At 37.7% G+C, this 22,381-nt stretch overlaps 2 protein-coding genes across 4 annotated transcripts in view; both read left to right on the top strand.

The window, feature by feature from the left end:
* LOC110455364 (insulin-degrading enzyme-like) overlaps positions 1 to 5,016 on the top strand; it is a 41,659-nt gene extending 36,643 nt beyond the window's left edge. For all 3 annotated transcript variants that reach the window (XM_021505463.1, XM_021505461.1, XM_021505462.1), the window contains 3 exons: positions 817 to 878; positions 1,335 to 1,475; positions 3,401 to 5,016. In XM_021505463.1, coding sequence (XP_021361138.1) covers positions 817 to 878; positions 1,335 to 1,475; positions 3,401 to 3,502 — 305 coding nt within the window. In that variant the 3' untranslated portion in view covers positions 3,503 to 5,016. The remainder of the gene's footprint in view (positions 1 to 816; positions 879 to 1,334; positions 1,476 to 3,400) is intronic.
* A 13,512-nt stretch (positions 5,017 to 18,528) lies between these two features.
* LOC110455399 lies at positions 18,529 to 20,968 on the top strand. The gene has a single exon (XM_021505512.1). The coding sequence runs from the start codon at positions 19,214 to 19,216 to the stop codon at positions 20,807 to 20,809; it is 1,596 nt and encodes a 531-aa protein (XP_021361187.1). The 5' UTR covers positions 18,529 to 19,213; the 3' UTR covers positions 20,810 to 20,968.
* The last annotated feature ends 1,413 nt before the right edge of the window (positions 20,969 to 22,381 follow it).

The raw sequence follows: 22,381 nt of genomic DNA on the forward strand, positions 1-22,381 counted from the left end.
TGTCTCAACAGCTCAACTTTGACAGGGGTAAGTTACTGGGGAGAAATCGTGTCTCAACAGTTCAACTTTGACAGGGGTAAGTTACTGGGGAGATATTGTGTCTCAACAGTTCAACTTTGACTGGGGTAAGTTACTGGGCAGAAATCGTGTCTCAACAGTTCAACTTTGACAGGGGTGAGTTACAAGGGGGAAATAGTGTCTCAACAGTTCAGCTTTGACAGAGGTAAGTTACTAGGGGGAAATAGTGTCTCAACAGTTCATCTTTGACAGGGGTGAGATACTGGGGGGAAATCGTGTCTCAACAGTTCAACTTTGACATGGGTAAGATACTGGGGGAAAATAGTGTCTCAACAGGTCAGGGTCTCATTCCAAAATATATACACTGCCAGCAAGGTCAGGATCTCATTCCAATCTCCGGACACTGCCAGCAAGGTCAGGGTCACATTTCAATCTCTAGACACAGTTAGCAAGGTCAGGGTCATATTTCAATCTCTAGACACAGTTAACAAGGTCAGGGTCACATTCAAATCTCTAGACACAGTTAGCAAGGTCAGGGTCATATTTCAATCTCTAGACACAGTTAACAAGGTCAGGGTCACATTTCAATCTCTTGACACAGTTAGCAAGGTCAGGGTCATATTTCAATCTCTAGACACAGTTAACAAGATCAGGGTCACATTCCAATCTCTAGACACAGTTAGCAAGGTCAGGGTCCCATTCCAATCTCTGGACACTGCCAGCAAGGTCATGGTCACTTTCCATACTTGAATTATATTTTCGTGTATATATCTTGCAAAGTTCTACTTGTCATTTCAGATGATGTAGAAGTTGTCTTCCTTAGAGGATTGAAGAAGAATGATGTCTACAACTTTTACAAGGTTAGTCCTTCTTATTACTTTTTAGTTTCTTTCAAGTGAAAATTTGGGGGTTTCACCATGGCAAACAGATTCGTTACACAGTCACTCATAAGTGAATTTCAGGGGTTTGCCACACCAATTTCTTATTGTTATTGACTCCATCTGTATGCCATTTGTCTGGGTAGTAACTTCTGAACTGCTTGACTTTTTTTTAATAAAATTCAACAAGTGGATCCATCACTATTAGACATGTGTTTCATACCACTGTATTATCTCTACCCCAGAGGTTACTGTAACAGGTCAAAGGTTACACTGACCTCAAGGTCAAGTCTTACACTTTGGTTGTGGTATTTCCACATGCTGAAACTATGCTGTTGAATAATATATTCGAAATGACACTTATCAATTCATTTCGCAAAGTGTCTGGGAGCAGGGGACATTAATTTCACAAAGTTTTTAATTTGTATGTTATATCAGGATCATATCTGCCTTGGAGCACCCAGGAGACACAAGCTGTCTGTGCATGTGATGTCGACAGCTGAGGGAACTGGCACTCCCGACAGTCAGAACTCGGATAACTCTCCCAACAGTCTCACCTCAACACCAGAACTACCACAGGTAAGGTCCCTACAGTCTCACCTCCACACCAGAATTACCTGTACCAGACCTACCACAGGTAGTATAGGGTCCCTACAGCCTCACCTCCACACCAGAACTACCACAGGTAGCATAGGGTTCCTACAGTCTCACCTCCACACCAGACCTACCACAGGTAATGTCCCTACAGTCTCACCTCTACACCAGAACTACCACAGGTAAGGTCCCTCCAGTCTCACCTCCACACCAGAACTACCCCAGGTAAGGTCACAACAGTTCTCACCTCCGCACCAGAACTACCACAGGTAGTATAGGGTCCCTGCAGTCTCACCTCCACACCAGAACTACCACAGGTAAGGTCACAACAGTTCTCACCTCCACACCAGAACTACCACAGGTAGTATAGGGTTCCTACAGTCTCACCTCCACACCAGAACTACCACAGGTAATGTCCCTACAGTCTCACCTCTACACCAGAACTACCACAGGTAAGGTCCCTACAGTCTAACCTCCACACCAGAACTACCACAGGTAAGGTCCCTTCAGTCTAACCTTCTTAACAAGTACAAAGGAAAGAATCGTAGATATTTAGTTTAATATTCTTTCATTGAAGAAACTCTGTCACTCTGCATTTAAAACACTGGCAACTCTACTGTGGTTTTTGTACAACAGTAACGTTCCTTGACTTTTTTTTGGATATAGCTGTAGTTCAATGTGGCCATAAAACTACTGTTGATCAGAAAGCACAGTTTCTTGCTCTGGCCCCTGTGGTTTACTTTCATAACACTGTTGTTGTTAGGTCACCTGAGCTTTGCTCAAAGTGACCTATTCTAATCGCTTTCCGTCCGTCGTCGTGCGTCATGCATAAACTTTTTATATTCTCAACTTCTTCTCAAGAACCAGTAGATCATCCTTGGTAGATGCGGCTACACAATTGTAAAATTGGGATTCCTACCCCAACCCCTGGGGCCAGGGCGGGGCCCCAAAGGGAAAATTAACTAATATTTCAAAAATCTTCTTCTCCAGACTCGGAGGTACTACAATCATTTTCTCTGCATGGAAAGAAAGATCATCAGGGGCTTTACCTAAATTGTAATTTTTAGGACCCTCCAAGCTATCCGTTCTCCCTTGGGGAGGGGGTAAAGTTTACTATAGTTTATATAGGGAAATAACACTTTTGGGTACATTTTGACAACTTTTTGTAGGAAATTATTTTTACTTGGTTAGAATTATCCTTGGAGGAAGATGGTTGCAAATTGTAAAATTGAAAATCCTACCCCAATTGGGCCAGGGCGGGGTTCCAAAGGGGAAATTAACCAATATTTCCAAATTTTTCTCCTCCAGGCTCAGAGGTACTACATTAATTTTCTCTGCATGGAAAGAAAATCATCAGGGGCTTTATTTAAATCGTAAATTTCAGGACCCCTGAGCTATCCGTTCTTCCTTGGGGAGGGGGTAAAGTTTACTATAGTTTATATAGGGAAATAACACTTTTGGGTATATATTTTATCCTTTTTCAGCCGAAAATTACTCAAACTTAGTCAGAATCATCTTTGGTGAATGAGAGTATTACTTTGTAAAATTGGGATTCCTGCCCCTTCCCCAGGGGCTAGGGCGGGGCCCCAAAGGGAACATTTACCAATATTTTCAAATTCTTATCCTTTGATGACATGCCAAGTATTGTATTTCACTTAGTTTACATGCTGATTTCCACATCACATGTAAACAATAAAATAAAGCTACCAGTACCTATAATATAACTCAGGTGACCGCTAAGGCCTTTGGGCCTCTTGTTTTTTCTTTAGAACTGAATCATCAAAGTTAAAAAAAAAATCCAATTCATAGCATAATTACAGTTTCGGCATCGGCTCAGTAATACTTAATACTAAATTAACTGTAATTTCTTTTTCTTAAAATACATTAAATTTACGTTTGTTTCATTTCAGCCAATCATTGTGAGGAATATATCAGACTTCAAACGGGACATGGCCTTGTTTCCTCTACCCAAGCCATATATAGACCTTCAGAAAGCAATGTCAAAGCTCTAGGCGGTGATGATACGTGTAGAAATGTTGTGATGACAGGGAATCAAAGGGACACAATAGCATACAATTTTGTGTGAGAAATGTTAAAGATTTTATGTGAGAAATATTGATCTTTTTGTGTGAGAAATAGTGAATATTTGTTTGAGAAATATTGAACATTTTCTTAGGTAAATCTTTGTGAGATCTCGGTGAGGAAAATTGAACATCTTTTGTCAGGAATGTTGAACAGCTCAAGTGATGAATGACAAACACCTTGTGTTAGAAATAATGAACATCTCATGTGAGATTGTGTTAGAAATAATGAACATCTCATGTGAGCAATATTGAACATCTCGTATTAGGAATACAATGTATTGATATCTTAGATGGGGAATGGTTAACATCTGGTGTGGGGATTGTTCAACACCTAATGTGAGGAATGTTGAACATCTTTGTTGTGGAATATTAAACATCTCATATGGGGAATGTTGAACATCTTTGTTGAGGAATGTTGAACATCTCATATGAGGAATTTTGAACATATTTGTTGAGGAATGTTGAACATTTCATATGAGTAATGTTGAACATCTCATATGAGGAATGTTGAACATCTTTGTCGTTGAATGTTGAACCTCTTGTATCATGAATGTGGGTTTCATCATCATCCTGGCTGCAATAGATGATCTCAAATTTGTTTTAATTGTAATTTTCATTTTATCAACTTTTAAGAATGTCCATTCTTATATATATGGATTTTATTTTAGGTCATCTGAGACAAAGTCTTGTGTGACTTGTTACTATTGCCTATTGTCTATCATCGTTTGCTGCCATTCAAAAAAATACTTCACTTTTTCAACTTCTCTAAATCCACTGAGCTGATTTCATTGAAGTTATGTAGGAAGTTTCCATGCCTAGGGACTGGAGGGGAAGGTCCGTAGGTACAGGCAGTCAAATTGGCTAAAATTTCAACATTTTTCTTCTTCATACCAAGAAATCCAAGAATCCAATTCTGCCCCTGAATAGAACATTCCTAAAGTGCTTAATCAAAATGGGAATCTAATTACCTCTAAGCCACCTGTTCCCTCCTGGGGAGAGGATTGAGTTTACTATCATAGGGAAAAATACTTTTTAGTATATAATATATTTTATTTATTTGTGGTAGGAAATAATTTAAGCTTAAAGTTGTAATAATTGTAATTTTAATGACAGTTTGATGGTACAAAATTTAAAATACTGACCTTTTCTGTTTGCCGGGGAAATATTGCCCTTTTTACTAATTTCTTTACTTCCCAAATGTAATATTGATGTTAAATAATTACAATGAACTCTTGCTTGATCTGTAATTATTGTTGAAATGAACATACCTCTAAGATGAAACACTTGTTAGTCAGCAGACAGATTGCTTCCCTGATAATTTCTCTAATTGCTATGGTCTGAAGATTGGGGTATTATTATTGTAAAGCAGATTTTTCTCGATTTATTTTATAATTTTAACTTATCTGATTTTTTCAACAGAATTAAATATTTATCATTCATGACATCAGTTTTCCTTCTTTTTATTTTGCCCGCCCTGGACAGATTTATACACAATTTTACTGTACAGGGTTTCTCAGCCCACTCAGAGCTGTAGAAATGCACACCTTCTCTTATTATCATTTTTTATTGCTTACTTTTTCTCCTTATTTTGAAATTAGAATGGGTTGAGTTAAAGGTGCTGTGTAACTATCTTTAACTTTTGAGTTTTTATTTCATGTTTGATTCTACCCTGTAACTTGAAATAAGTGACTTGATTTACAAATTTTCTAACAAACTGATGCAAGTACAGATTTTTATTTCAGATTTTAATATTGTGAAACAAAAACATTAAACCAATTTTCAAAATTCTTTTATTTCAACTCTTTATTTATTTTTTATCAGTCTATTTGTGTCGCTTGGGCAAACTGGTTGAACACACAGTAAATTGGGGACCCGAGGTGATTACACCCAGTGAGTCTCGGTCCTAGTAAGGAAGGCCACCATAGTACTCTAACTATCGAGGTATGTAGTCTTTGTGTTGTGAACAAAAGTTAAAAACACATAAAATTAACATTCTGATTCATTTGAGATGTAACACAGCATTTGATTGGTTAATCAAAATAACTTGCAAAGATATAACCGCGATACCCCCTCCACAAAATTCTCATATGCATATGAAGCCTGAATGATATGGTGAGTATGAATGACGTGACCCTGACACGCTATATCTGTTTTACTGGCTCCCCTCCGAGTTGCCAGTAAATATTGGGACAGGGAGTAGACCTAAAGTCTGCATTACGATTGTGCAAAATCAAGTTAACAGATTACTTCCCTTTATTTATATATGTTAGTGCTAGTGTCTACAAATGTCTACATATGGAGATAAGGCTTGCTAATGACCTTTAAAGTTCAATGTTGACATTCTCTGTCCGTTTTATTTCTAACCAGTTTTATTTATTTTTTAAAGTGATTTTATTCAGCATTTCCATTCTAAATAAAAACATATTATACTTCTGAGAATGTATTTAACTGGAAATAAAATTGAGTATGTGACATACAGTAGTATGAGACAGGATTGTGACTTTGACCTTTGGTCCTGATTAGCAATATATGCTTTCTTCTGGCTAGAAAATGACCAAAGAAATCAATATAGTAGACATTTGCATAACTGTGTGAAATTTGAAATTAAATATTTTTTTTCAATGTTTTGTGTAGTTCTTTTCTTCTGGAAACCATAGAGTACGTGCTTTATCAAACTGTATTTATTGTAAAGTCGTATTATACTGTGAAGTTGTATTATTCATGTCTAAACATTCTCGTCTTGTATGAAGTTTGTTCAAGCATGCCATCTATAGTTTCCAACTGGAAAAAGCTAGGCAAATCTTTTCACTTGACTGAATATTACAATTTCATTAATTTGTGCAAATTTCAGCTGGTTATCATGGCAATAATAATGTATATATTCGTAATAGTATTGGGGTATAATCCATCATTGAAAACAAAAGAATTGAAATTACAATTAAAGGTTTAGAGTAGTGATGGATTTGGGGCCACAAAAGGCTCCACCGTAGAAAGCTTTTAAAGGACATGTACAGAACTGTACCCGTTTCTTCTATAATAATAAATTATGTATTATTAGTCAGCTATCTGATCATTAGCATGGAACAAGAAATGTGAGGATGTATATGTGGTTGGCTATGTTATTCACACTTTCCAAAACACTCATTAAATTCCTTGTTTGTGATTATCAAAGTAAAGAAGTACAGAATGAAATGATTGTTGGAGTTTTTCCTGCATACTTGTTTTATTGTCTTGTGTTACATTATGTGGAGCGGTCAAATGTGTTAGTAACTGAATACTAGTAGTACAAAACCTTCAGAACTACGAGGCCTAGAGTAATAAAAGTAGTCCTGTAACTTGATGATTGTTAGAGGAAAGGAGCTATCAGGTTTATTGTCTTGTGTTACATTATGTAGAGCGGTTAAATGTGTTAGTAACTGATTACTAGTAATACAAAACCTTCAGAACTACGAGGCCTAGAGTCATAAAAGTAGTCCTCTAACTTGATGATTGATAGAGGAAAGGAGCTATCAGGTTTATTGTCTTTTGTTACATTATGTAGAGCGGTTAAATGTGTTAGTAACTGAATACTAGTAGTACAAAACCTTCATAACTACGAGGCCTAGAGTCATAAAAGTAGTCCTGTAACATGATGATTGATAGAGGAAAGGAGCTATCAGGTTTATTGCAATAAATACATTGACAGACTTCAACAGTCACAAAGGTGTTCGATGGATAACTTTTACACTATTCTTAGGGCCTTAACCACACTCTATTTCTGTAACTTGTAAGGATGAAGGGTTATCAATATTGTTCAAATAAAGTGCCTTTACTTACTTTTATGGTCACTGGGTTTAGCTGTAAAATTATTTAAACAACTTTTAAAGAAAGAAAAAAAGATTACAAAGTGTCCACAAAAACATGACTATTTGCTGAGTTAACTTTAATGATACCACAAATTAAACTGTTAATCAATACATAGAACTAGAGCAAAATATGAACAAAAGAAAGAATGACATGGAAACATTAAAAAAGTATGAAGTGAATAAACCAAGGCATCCCGGAAAGGAAGGTGTCAAATCCAAGTAAAAGCAGCTTCTCCAAGTGAAAACCGAGGTAATGGCAATGACACAATAAGGAAAATCACCGACCTTCACATCACACAAAAATATACCTTAATATAGACAACAAAGTTTGGTAAAAGGCCACGTTTTTCACCCGAGAAGCTATATATATCAACAGCTGTTGTTGGTTGTGAGGCATGTTTATTCACTTGAATACAGGGCACATTTTAAGAGACCAATACAAACGCATACACACTGAACCTAAGACAGTGTCCCCAGTATTGAATGACATTGACAGTCCCCTAACTGACTTTACTGAACACGCCGTTAACAGTTCTGGTATCAAAATCCTTTCTTGGAATATAAATGGTGGCCTAGATAACAAACTGCGGGTAACCGATTTCCGGAATTTCATATTTGCTTATGACATTATTATTTTTTCGTAGTGCTGGATTCCAAATGACTTTAAGCTGGAGCTGGATGATTACGAAACAGTTGTACTACCTCGACAATTAACGGGAAGTACGCAAGGTGGTGGAATTGTCATTCTTGTACGCAATACCATAGCTAAGTTTGTTGATGAAGGCGAGGCTTTGTTTGATACCATTATCCCGGTAACAGTTGACCAATGTTTAACCGCCCATACAAACGACCTAGTTTTGATATTTACATATATTCCACCCAGCTCGTCCAATTATTACCAGTTATATGAATGTGATATTTTCCAAGTTCTAGAAAATGTGTTAATGGAATATTCTGTACATAAAAATGTGATGGTGATTGGCGATTTAAATAGCCATACTCGTACTTCTAATGATTTCATTTGTTTGGATAATATACATGAACGGATTCGTTCACATATGGAATCTGTGTTAATTTATACTAGCGATAGTGATGAGGAATGCCTGTTACCAGTTAGAAAAAAAAAACTGATCCAGGTGCTAACAAATTTGGCACTAGGTTACTTAATCTTTGTAAGTCCTCTGGCCTTAGAATTATGAAAGGGAGAGATTCTAATGATCTATCTAGTGTGTTTACTTTTTGTGGCTCAAATGGAATGAGTGTTATCGATTACCTTTTAATACCTTTCTGTCTTTTTCACATGGTTAAAAAAATTAAAGTTTGTTATTTTACTGAATTCTCTGACCACGCACCTTTACATGTGGAAATATGTTCCATTGTCAGCTCACCTGGTCCTAAGGACCAAGGTGAGCTTATGCCATACCGTTGCGTCCGTCGTCCGTCCGTAGGTACATCAACAATTTCTTTAAACGACTTCTTCTTCTTAACCACTGATTGGAATTCAACTAAATTTGACTGGAAGCATCCCTAGGTGGTGGGGATTCAAAATTGTACAAATGGTGTGGCTGACCCCCAATGGGACTGAGGGGCGGGGCCAAAAAGGGTCAATTTGGCTATATTGCTTTAAGCGACTTCTTCTCTGGAACTAAGAAGTTGATATCAACCATATTTGACTGGAAGCATCCCTAGTTGGTGGGGATTCAAAATTGTACAAATGGTTGGGCTGCCCCCCCGGGCTAAGGGATGGGGCCAAAAAAAGTGTATTACTTGGAAATGGTTGAGATCCCCACCATATAACCATGGTATACAATTGCTGAGTATAAAAAGAAGAATGCACATTTGCTTCCAGGATGGCTATAGGGTCTGGCCCCACCCTTGGAGACATAGTCCCTGGGCCATAACTTTAAAACTATTGAGATCCCGCAAACTATATATATAAATGCTGGGCATAAAAAGACGAATGCAGTCATGATATCAGAATAGACCCTGGGGTCTGACCGAACCCCTAGGGACCTACTTTGTTAGTCACAGCTTGGAAAAAGTTCAGAGCCCCACCCTATAACCATATATACAATTGCTGAGTATAAAGAGATGATTGCATATATGCTTCCAGGATGGCTTTGGGGACTGCCCCATCCTTGGAGACTTAACCCCTTGGTCATAACTTCGAAATGGTTTAGATCCCCACCCCAAAACTATATATACAATTGTTGGGCATAAAAAGACAAATGCAGTCATGATATTAGAATTGATCCTGGGGTCTGGCCACAACCCTAGGGACCTAGTTTCTGAGTCAAAGCTTGGAAACAGTTGAGATCCCCACCCCATAACCATGCATAAAATTGCTGGGCATGAAGAATCTAATACAGATATGCTACAAGGATTGGCCTTAGGGTCTGGCATATTCCCTTGATCTCATTCGGAGAATATTTTGCCATGATTGCTTTGGTATCCAGGTGAGCGATACAGACCCTCTGGGCCTCTTGTTCTTTCTAAGGGATCATAATTAGACGAGCAAGACTTGGAGAGTAGACCTTTATTTTAATGGAGGGATGAATATAAATATCAGTTTATGGAAGCTATAAGAGTTCATTCAGATAGCTTAAACAACTCGGTTGTTATTACTGAAGAATTAAAACAAGACTCTATTGATACCTGTGATGATACTTTTACAAAGACATTGCAAGGTATTATGGAACCCTTCTTTCTAAAGAAACCACCTGATATTTCTATGACCAAATCCGCGCCCCCTGTTAATTTAAATGTTACTGTTGCCAGTAGAGATGATAAACCCTGGTTTAATGAGCATGTAAAAAAATTGCGTAAGCAGTATTTGGATGCATTGCATAATTTTAATTGTAACAAATGTCAAACTACTCATGCTGTTCTTATTAGTAAGAAAAGGGAATATAAAAAATGGAAGCTAAGTCTAAAAGGCAATACTTAAGTCCTGAAGGTGAAATGCTGGAACATATGAGAAAACACAATCATAGGTATTTTTACAGAAAGTTTTCTAAGAAAAAAGGTAATTCGCCATTATTGACAGGCGAGCAACTATATGATCATTTTAAAACTTTGTCAAATGTACAAAATGATGATGACTCAATTCGACAGGACAACATTTTCATTGATAAAGATATTTTGTATGATGAACTAGATGCACCGATTAGTTTTTAATAAAGTAAGATCTGCTATTCAAAATTTGAAATGAATGCTTTATTAACTGTGAAGAATTACTCCTTCCCAATTTGTGTATGTTGTTTAACAATATTTTAGAACCCGTTTTTTTTTCTTTCTGCAAATTGGTCATCTGCTATTATTATTCCTGTTCATAAAAAAGGTACACGTAATGACCCTAATAACTTTCAAGACATCAGTTTAATACGCTGTCTTAGTAAACTTTTTACTTCTATACTTAATAAATGTATTTTAGATGTTTGTACAAAATATGATATTTTAACAGATGCTCAATTCGGATTTCATTCGGAAGTGAGTACGATAGATGCTATATTTGCATTATGTACTACTATAACAAAAACATTGTCATCTAGGAAAAGATTGTATTGTTGTTTTGTAGATTTTCGCAAAGCGTTTGATTATGTCGACAGGTTAAGCTTATGGCGCAAGTTGACTAGGCTTGGTTTTCGAGGGAAAATGTTGTCTGTTATTAAGTCGCTTTATAAATCAGTCAAATCCTGTGTTTCAGTTAATGGGAAATGCTCTAACTATTTAGAAAACAATGTCGGTTTATTGCAAGGGGAAATTTTGTTACCATTACTGTTTTCACTTTTTATCAATGATTTTGAAATGTCCTTTATTGAAAACGGTTCTACATTTTACGACTTCGGTGAGTTAAGTTTGTTTCTGTTAATGTAGGCAGATGATTTGGTTATTTTTGCGGAATCTGTACAGGGCCTGCAGACTCTTCTTGATAGCCTTTTTACAAAATGGAGTTTAACTGTAAATACGGAAAAAAACAAAAATTGTAGCTTTTAGAAAAGGTGAAAGATTACATAATGATGAAAAATGGTATTACAAAGGAAGTAAAGTCGAATGTGTGGATCAATTTCCTTACCTAGGTGTTATTCTAAATTACAATAATAAATTCACTTCTATCCAAAAACTATGGCAAGCCAAGTTGTCATTTATGCATGGAGCAATGTTGATCCAGTACTTAACCAAATTATATAAGATATCTTATTTAATTATATAAGATATCTTATATACTTTATGAGATATCTTATATACTTTATAAGATATCTTATATAATAAATGAGATATCTTATATATTTTATAAGATATCTTATATACCTTTCTTTATAAGATATCTCATAAAAGATATAAGATATCTTATATATTATATAAGATATCTCATAAAAGATATAAGATATCTTATAAAGAAAATTAAATGAGATATCTTATATCTTTTAGAAGATATCTTATATAATATATAAGATATCTTATAAACAAAATTAAATGAGATATCTTATATAATTCGGTTATAAGATATCTTATAAAGAACGAGATTTGAATTTGAGATAATAAACCCTCCTCCACAGCGCTCGGTAAAGCATTAAATCGAAAGCCTTAGTTTCGTACGTATCTCTTAACCGGAAATGAAGTATGTGAAAGTGAAAGTAGGAGTTTAATGCCACCAAATAGGTCTGGTTATAGCGGTATTAACATTATTTTAAAAGGTTAAGCTTTATAAAGTAGATGGGGGGTAAGTGGTGGAGAAATGGATGTTCCTATGTATTTCATAACTGAAGGAAAACGATCCTACTGCATGTATTACTTACAATTTATTCATTAAAATGTTTTATCTTGATTTTCTTCACGGATTTCCTCTAAATGTTTTTAAAGAAATTTGATAAAATTGTAATATTACCCGTACAAATTCACAGACAGGTAATTGACATTAAACATATTAGGAACATTTATTAATTGTTTCGGCTGCTTATCACAGACCGCATTAAAGCCATTTTGGTCTCTGTGGAGTATAACATATAGATAGACATGGGGACATTTTTTTTTATTTACTGTTTCAGACTGGTCATACACCTGTATTTATTATCACAGACAGGCTATGTATCTTTAATTATATTGTTTCAGATAAAATTGTTTTAACTCAGAGTATATAAGATATCTTATATAATATATGAGATATCTTATATAATTTGGTTAAGTACTGGATCAACATTGCTCCATGAATAAATGACAACTTGGCTTGCCATAAAAAACAATTAGCTATCCAAGGACGAAAAGCTATGTTTGCATTATTTTCAAAGTGTTCATCATTAAACTTAAATGTAAAAACTATGCTACACCTTTTCGATACATATGTAAGCAGTATCCTTTTTTATGCAAGTGAAATTCGGTGTATGCTCAAAGCGCCAGAGATTGAACATGTACATTTACATTTTGTAAGAAATTACTAAAAGTGAAGAAATCGGCCAATAACAACATGGTATATCTTGATTTGGGACGATTACCTCTAGTTTGTATGAGAAAAATTAGAATGATGAAATATTGGTTTAAGATCTTAAAATCTGAAAATTGTATCCTATAGATTTTTTTTAAAATGTTGTAGTAAAAATGGTTTCAACTGGGCTAAAGCAGTAAGAGATGAATTGAATAATCTACGTCTTAGTGATGTTTGGTTAAATCCATGTATTTCTCAGCAAATGTGTTATTACCGTTGATAAAACAAAGAACTTTTGATCAAGGCATACAATCCCTAAAGGCCTCAATGGAAAACTCTCCAAAATGTTTATTGTATAAAAATATCATTGATTTTGGAGAATCATTACAATTTTACCTCACAAAATATACACCAATAAAATATCGCATTTGTTTAACTCGAATCCATACATCTACACATTCTTTGGCTGTAGAAGTTGGAAGGTATAAAAATATATCTAGAGAACGTAGATATTGTAAACAGTCTAACTCCCCCTCTGAAGTAGAGGACGAATTTCATTTTTAGCTCACCGGGCCCAAAGGGCCAATTGAGCTTATCCCATGCGCAGCATCCGTCGTCCGTCAACTTTTTCCTTTAAAACGCTACTAGTCCTGAACGGCTCAGAGGATTTTGACCAAATTTGGTCTGGAGCATCATTGGCCAAAGGGTTCTCAGTTTTATATAAACGGAGGGTATGGTCCCCCTGGGGGGCAGAGGGGCGAGACCAAATAGGGGGAAAATAGGTAAATCTTTAAAACTCTTCTTCTCAACCAATAGAAGGATTTTGACCCAATATGTCCTAGAGCATCTTTCGACAAAGGAGACTCAAGTTTGTATAAACGGAGGGTGTGGCCCCTCTGGTGACGGAGGGGCGGGGCCCAATAGGGGAAATAGAGGATTTTTTTTCTCCTGCTATACAAGCGAAGGGATTTAAACCAAATGCATTCTGAAGCATGATTAGGGACAAAAGAATCAATTTTGTTTAAACTGCGGTGTGTGGACCCTCTTCTTTGGGGCAGATGAGTGGGGCCCATTAGGGGAAATAGAGGAAAACATTAAAGATCCTTCTCCTTCTGTACCGTTGAAGGGATTTTGACCTAACCAAACTTGTTCTAGAGAATCTTTGGGCAAAGGGAATTGAATATTTATAAATGGAAGAAGTCATCTATGAGGCAAACAAATTAAGGTTATTATAATGGAATATGATTGTCTTCATTCTCTGTACATTGTCCATGATTTGTGTATAATATGTATTTGTATACTGATGGGCCAATGGCCTAAAGTTCAGATAAAACTTTAACTTGAAGATGACGGTGACAGATCCACCCATTTAGGGTATAATGACAGCTCGGCATACATCGGGTTGTACAAGATGACGGTGACAGATCCACTCATTTAGTGTATACTGATAGCTCGGCCTACATAGGATTGTACAATATGACGATGACAGATCCACCCATTTAGTGTATAATGACAGCTCGGCCTACATAGGATTGTACAAGATGACGATGACAGATCCACCCATTTAGTGTATAATGCCAGCTCAGCCTACATAAGGTTGTCCAAGATGACGGTGACAGATCCACCCATTTAGTGTATACTGATAGCTTAGCCTGTATAGGGTTGTACAAGATGATGGTGACAGATCCACCCATTTAGTGTATACTGATAGCTCGGCCTACATAGGATTGTACAAGATGACGATGACAGATCCACCCATTTAGTGTATAATGACAGCTCGGCCTACATAGGGTTGTACAAGATGACACTGACAGATCCACCTATTTAGTGTATAACGACAGCTCAGCCTACATAGGGTTGTACAAGATGACACTGACAGATCCTCCTATTTAGTGTATAACGACAGCTCAGCCTACATAGGGATGTACAAGATGATGGTGACAGATCCACCAATTTAGTGTATAATGACAGCTCAGCCCACATAGGGTTGTACAAGATGATGGTGACAGATCCACCAATTTAGTGTATAATGACAGCTCGGTCTATACATAGGATTGTACAAGGTGACGGTGACAGATCCACCCATTTAGTGTATAACGACAGCTTGGCCTGCATAGGATTGTACAAGATGACGGTGACAGATCCACCCATTTAGGGTATAATGACAGCTCGGGCTTCATAGGGTTGTACAAGATGACGATGACAGATCCACCCATTTAGGGTATAATGACAGCTCAGCCTATATAGGGTTGTACAAGATGATGGTGAAAGATCCACCCATTTAGTGTATACTGATAGCTTGGCCTGCATAGGGTTGTACAAGATGACACTGACAGATCCACCCATTTAGGATATAATGACAGCTCGGCCTATACATAGGGTTGTACAAGATGACGGTGACAGATCCACCCATTTAGTGTATACTGATAGCTTGGCCTGCATAGGGCTGTACAAGATGACACTGACAGATCCACCAATTTAGTGTAGAATGTGATAGCTCGGCCTACATAGGATTGTACAAGATGACGATGACAGATCCACCCATTTAGTGTATACTGATAGCTTGGCCTGCATAGGGTTGTACAAGATGACGCTGACAGATCCACCCATTTAGGATATAACGACAGCTCGGCCTATACATAGGGTTGTACAAGATGACTGTGACAGATCCACCCATTTAGGGTATAATGACAGCTCGGCCTTCATAGGGTTGTACAAGATGACTGTGACAGATCCACCCATTTAGTGTATAATGACAAGTCGGCCTACTTAGGGTTGTACAAGATGACGGTGACAGATCCACCCATTTAGTGTATAATGACAGCTCGGCCTTCATAGGGTTGTACAAGCTGACTGTGACAGATCCACCCATTTAGTGTATAATGACAGCTCGGCATACATAGGATTGTACAAGATGACACTGACAGATCCACCCATTTAGTGTATACTGATAGCTCGGCCTACATAGGATTGTACAAGATGACGATGACAGATCCACCCATTTAGTGTATACTAATAGCTTGGCCTGCATAGGATTGTACAAGATGACGGTGACAGATCCTCCCATTTAGTGTATAATGACAGCTCGGCATACAAAGGGTTGTACAAGATGACGGTGGTTGTACAAGATGATGGTGACAGATTCACCCATTTAGTGTATACTAATAGCTTGGCCTGCATAGGATTGTACAACATGACGGTGACAGATCCACCCATTAAGTGTATACTGATAGCTTGGCCTGCATAGGGTTGTACAAGATGACAGTGACGGATCCACCCATTTAGTGTATAATGATAGCTCGGCATACATCGGGTTGTAAAAGATGACGGTGACAGATCCTAACATTTAGTGTATAATGACAGCTCGGCATACATAGGATTGTACAACATGACACTGACAGATCCACCCATTTATTGTATAATGACAGCTCGGCATACATCGGGTTGTACAAGATGACGGGGACAGATCCTAACATTAAGTGTATAATTACAGCTCGGCATACATCGGGTTGTACCAGATGACGGTGACAGATCCTAACATTTAGTGTATAATGACAGCTCTGCCTACATAGGGTTGTACAAGATGACGGTTACAGATCCACCCATTTAGTGTATAATGACAGCTCGGCATACATCGGGTTGTACAAGATGACGGTGACAGATCCTAACATTAAGTGTATAATGACAGCTCGGCATACATCGGGTTGTACAAGATGATGGTGACAGATCCACCCATTTAGTGTATAATCACAGCTCAGCCTACATAGGATTGTACAAGATGACGGTGACAGATCCACCCATTTAGTGTATAATGATAGCTCGGCCTACATAGGGTTGTACAAGATGATGGTGAAAGATCCACCCATTTAGTGTATACTGATAGCTCGGTATACATAGGGTTGTACAAAATGACGGTGACAGATCCACCCATTTAGTGTATAACGACAGCTCGGCCTACATAGGGTTGTGCAAGATGATGGTAACAGATCCACCCATTTAGTGTATACTGATAGCTCGGTATACATAGGGTTCTACAAGATGACGGTGACAGATCCACCCATTTAGTGTATAACGACAGCTCGGCCTACATAGGGTTGTACAAGATGACACTGACAGATCCACCAATTTAGTGTATAATGACAGCTCAGCCCCCATAGGGTTGTACAAGATGATGGTGACAGATCCACCAATTTAGTGTATAATGATAGCTCGGCCTACATAGGGTTGTACAAGATGACCAAGATGACAGTGACAGATCCACCCATTTAGTGTATAATGATAGCCCGGCCTACATAGGGTTGTACAAGATGACGATGACAGATCCACCCATTTAGTGTATAACGACAGCTCAGCCTACATAGGGTTGTACAAGATGACACTGACAGATCCACCAATTTAGTGTATAATGACAGCTCAGCCCACATAGGGCTGTACAAGATGATGGTGACAGATCCACCCATTTAGTGTATACTGACAGCTTGGCCTGCATAGGGTTGTACAAGATGACGGTGACAGATCCACCCATTTAGTGTATAATGATAGCTCGGCCTACATAGGATTGTACAAGATGACGGTGACTAGTCTATCCCCCTATACCTACTTTAGCATAAAACAAAGGAAAGGCAAACGACAGACCAGTCTGTCCACCAAGGGAGCAACCCGTCCCATTTTCAACATTTCAGGGGTAACGCTCCCTTCATCCCTGGAATATCATGTCATGACAAAATGGAAAAATCTGTACATACCAACTCGTGTATGATACAAGTATAACAGTTTGGTCCTTTGATGTAGATGTACATCAAAAGAAATGCTCATCAGCGTAACGGTAAACTTGACCAATTTTGAAGCTGGGTGATGGTCCTCTGTAATCCTAAAGGACAGGAATGAGCGTAGTAATTGGTCAGGTTTTTTAACCTGAAACCCATAAAATTGCTAACTAAATGTCTTCGATTTTGTCAAGACATATTCCAGGGGTGCAGAGAACATAGGAGAGTATACGTATAACCCTTACAACTTCAAGGATGAATCCATTGCTCCAGGGTGTAATAACGTGACCAAAGGTCAGCACTTCAGGTATAACAAGATAAAGTATACCACCCACCAAAGATAGAGCAAGAAAAAAGGGATCTCCACCCACCTTGGGTGCAGCAAGCATAATACTTACAGAACAGTAGAAAAATCTTTAGAATAGAATACAGTAAAATGCAATTACAAAATAAAAAAGTTACATATATGGGGCAAGGAAGTTATTTCAACTGTATAGGAGGGTATATAAAACGGGATTTTACATCAACAAGAACCGGAAATAAAACTCCTATTTTTGGTATGTGCTGTACATGTGTATTTGTGAACGATTGACTGCCAAGGTCTTTTTCATGTGTAATTAACTGCTCAGAAACAAATAAAGGAAAATAAAACAGATAGATACTATTTATTTTATTTAACAAATTTTAAGCATGCAAATTCTAAATTTGATTTTTGAAGTTTCAATTTTGGTCAAATTTTTCATAAAAAAACACACCAAAAGTAAACTTTGACTAGAAAAAAACCCACCGAAATCTGTCAAAACTAAACAGATCAGCTTTAAAAAACAAATATAAAACAGAATGCTCCATCACTGTAAAATTCTACAATAAGTGGCATTGAGATTCTGCATTCAAATTGTAGAGGCTGTAACAATTCATGTTCCCAACAAACGTTGTACATTTCCTTCGTTGATGTACAGTGCTGTTTTGTATAGGCTTGTATGTGGCCAATCTACACTGACCTACTTCACTAACTATGTCTTTATTATCAGTGTAAGTCTGTCGGTTTCCTGTCGCTCCACAGGGAAGTTATTTACTACGTACAACAGGGAAGTACAACTGCAGGTCTAAACAGGTAGATCTACGCAATGCCGCAGTGATGGGCGTATCCAGAGCAGATATTTGTTGATATTATTAACTAGTCAGCAGCATGGTCAAATTCAGCCGAACATTTGACTTTAAGTTTTGATCAAACTTTTACAATGTCCGCAGGAAAGTGACAGATTTATCAGCAAAGCTAGAGGGAAGTTCAACATCTGATTGTGAATCCCAGGGCTGGATAAATATGGACAATGATACGTGAACCTTCTGATGCGTGGAACGGTAAACCTGGATTCATCATCACAGTAACCCTGTGGCATCAGTGATCGTGAGGTAGTTATATATCCTGCAGTGTTTTACATTACTATAAGTTTAACAAACATATACTACTGGATGGGACATTCAAGTCAAGTTTTCATTTTTAACATAACAAACTCTAATTTGTGAGTGTTTACTGATAACAATATGTTTATACAAGAACAATAAACATCTTCAAGACTTCAACAAACAAAAATAGTTTTTTTTTATGAAAATGGCATCCCCTATTAGCCAAATACCTCTCCGTAATAAAGGTCAAACGACATGCATTCACCACAAGGGGAGAAAACTAGAATTTTATTGTGAAAAGTGTCAGGAACCGGTTTGTCCAAAATGCTTTTCTTCTATTCACAAAACCCATCCAGTTAGTGACCTAAGTGAAATCACTCCCCAGAAAGCACTAGACATTAAAAACTTTATAGACAGAACAGAAAAAAATGACCTTGTGCAAATTGGAAAATACATCAACTCTACTGATACGCTCCTTAAAGACAACACCAGTACATTTGAGAAGCTGTCACAAAAGTTAAAATTGCAAACAGATAAATTAAAACAAGAGCTGGATATGCTTACAGAACAGACACTCTCTCTTTACCACAAAATGGAAGAGGATAATACCAAACTGATAAATAAATACAAACAGGACCTGGAGATGTACGAGAAGCAACTCAAACAACAAGTTCAAGAATGTAAAGCAGCTCTCCAGCGTGGTTCACACATACAGATTTATGATACATATTGTGAGATCCAGTCTCCTACACACAGTCTTCCTGTAAAACCTGTCTTGGGTACTGCCAACTTCACTCCAAATGAAAATCCTCAAGATCACTTGAAAAAAGCCTTGGGAAAAGTTACCACCTCAGGTCAAGGTCAAACTTTAACTGACCAGGATCGGTCAGTCTCAACATCTGATGATCAGGGACAACCCTCTACACAACAACAACAGTCAGGAGCAAAAGGGAAGAAAGCAGTGACAACATACAAACTACTGCCACAGACCAAGGTAGTGGAGGAGTGGGACCCTCCATTTATCATTGGTTCTATATGTCCCACCACTGATGGTCAGGTGTGGACCAGGGACTGGTACACACTAACTCTCCTGGACAGGAATGGTAAAGAAATACAGAAGGTCAAACACAATGTCGGGATCAGTGACATCAGTCTGTCACCCACCACACACACACTGTGGCTCTGTGATCATAAAAACAACATCATGGAGCTGGTATCAGGACGACTGACTCACAGATTCAGTACCAAGGAGTTTCCCAGGTGTATATGTATTACAGCCAGTAACCATGTCATTGTAGGGATGACCAAACACATCTCCAAATTTACCACAGATGGTAAAATGGTGTGTACTACAATGGCTAAGGGGACTGGGAAACCATTAGTGTGTACACCAAACAGTATCACAGAGTGTCCTGTCACTCACAATGTGGCAGTCACTGATTTCAGTAGTGAAAGTGATGGTGGTGATGAAAACATACATGTTGTTGTGATGGACACTGATTTCAAGGAACTGTTTGTGTATAGAGGTGACATCCCCAGTACATATAAACCAACACCACACACAGGAGGTAAACCATTTAACCCCTGGGATGTGGTGTATGACAGTGTGGGGAACCTGATCATAGGGGACTGTATCAACCACAGGGTCCTACTCATCAGTGGAGGTGGTGAGTTCCTCAGGGTCATACACACAGACACAGACTGTACAGTGGCTGTAGGTATAGACAGGGAGGATGTCCTGTGGGCATTGTTTGGGTATAACAAAGTCAAACTACTACAGTACAGCAGTGTGTGACACCTGTAACCAAACAACTAGTATATCTAGTTACCATGACAATGACATGGAAATCAGAGACAAAGGAAACTTATCATGATTACAAACCAACTACAGATTGTGTGACATTCACAGGATTATAAGTAAAATGTCTAGACTACAGATTGTGAGACATTCACAGTATTATAAGTAAAATGTCTAGACTACAGATTGTGTGACATTCACAGAATTATAAGTAAAATGTCTAGACTACAGATTGTGAGACATTCACAGGATAATAAGTCAAATGTCTAGACTACAGATTGTGTGACATTCACAGGATTATAAGTAAAATGTCTAGGCTACAGATTGTGAGACATTCACGTGATTGTAAGTAAAATGTCTAGACTACAGATTGTGTGACATTCATGTGATTGTAAGTAAAATGTCTAGACTACAGATTGTGAGACATTCACAGAATTATAAGTAAAATGTCTAGACTACAGATTGTGTGACATTCACAGGATAATAATTTCGAGACCAAATGGTCCTATACAACTCAACTACCAATCAGCTACCTTTCAGTGCTGTCGGTTTGCAAACAAATCTGTGACCTTTAAAGTTGATTGTATTTAATATCACTCTATACCTTGATATAGATAATCAAAGTTTTTATTTACCTAAACACACTTGATAGATACAGGCCAAATATTATTTTAGAGTGGAGGAATCCACAGAAAAACACTTTACAATATTTCTGCGCAATATATATTAATTGGGAAAACTGACAGAGAAGTAGATCAAGGTTATTCATTTGAACAGACTTGATCTCACTAATTACTGGTAAATCCGGCATTCTGCCAGCCTTGTATCATGGCCCTGGGATAATTGATTATTGACATATATGTCCCTTATGACCTTGAAAGTAGGTTAATTAAGCTCAAGGTCATATATATGCGGGGACTTTATAGCACTGTAGTATACCAGCAGGTACCTATTGGCTGACTATCAGGACCCAGTGTCTTTATATAATGGAACTGAAAAAGAGGCTTCTTGTAGATATTTACTTATTAAAGTCCATGTTGACATTTTATCCCTGTTTGAAATGTTTACATCTATTTTCCCTATTTGGACTAATAGAATCTTAATTCCCCTACCTTGAGGGTGTGACAGAGAAATCTCCAACCTGAGGGCGATGTATTTTGGTTGTCTAACCCGAGGTTGTGCAGAGGGTTAGAAAACCCCAAAAAACGGTTGGAGATTTCTATGTTACACCCTCAAGGTAGGGGATGATTATTTTTCTCCCATCCTATTATTTCAGTCACAACTTCATCGACAGTAGTCTGCCATGTTTGTAAACAAAAACACATGTGGGGTATGCATATCGTCATTCTCTTTTTATGACGTCACAATAACCACATGCTAATCGGCACGAGGCTATCTCCCCCTAGGGGGTGACAAGCTGTTATTTCCCGGCTAAAACGGGAGACAGACATGTGAGGGATGGGAGAAACACTCCTCTGCTCCAAGGGGGGCCACATCAACCCTTTATACAAAAGTGACTTCCCTTGAACTAAGGATGCTCCAAACCAAATTGGGATGAAATCCCTTAAT

The sequence above is a fragment of the Mizuhopecten yessoensis genome, unplaced genomic scaffold, assembly GCF_002113885.1.
Source record: "Mizuhopecten yessoensis strain PY_sf001 unplaced genomic scaffold, ASM211388v2 scaffold8213, whole genome shotgun sequence".
Taxonomy (NCBI): Eukaryota; Metazoa; Mollusca; class Bivalvia; order Pectinida; family Pectinidae; genus Mizuhopecten; species Mizuhopecten yessoensis.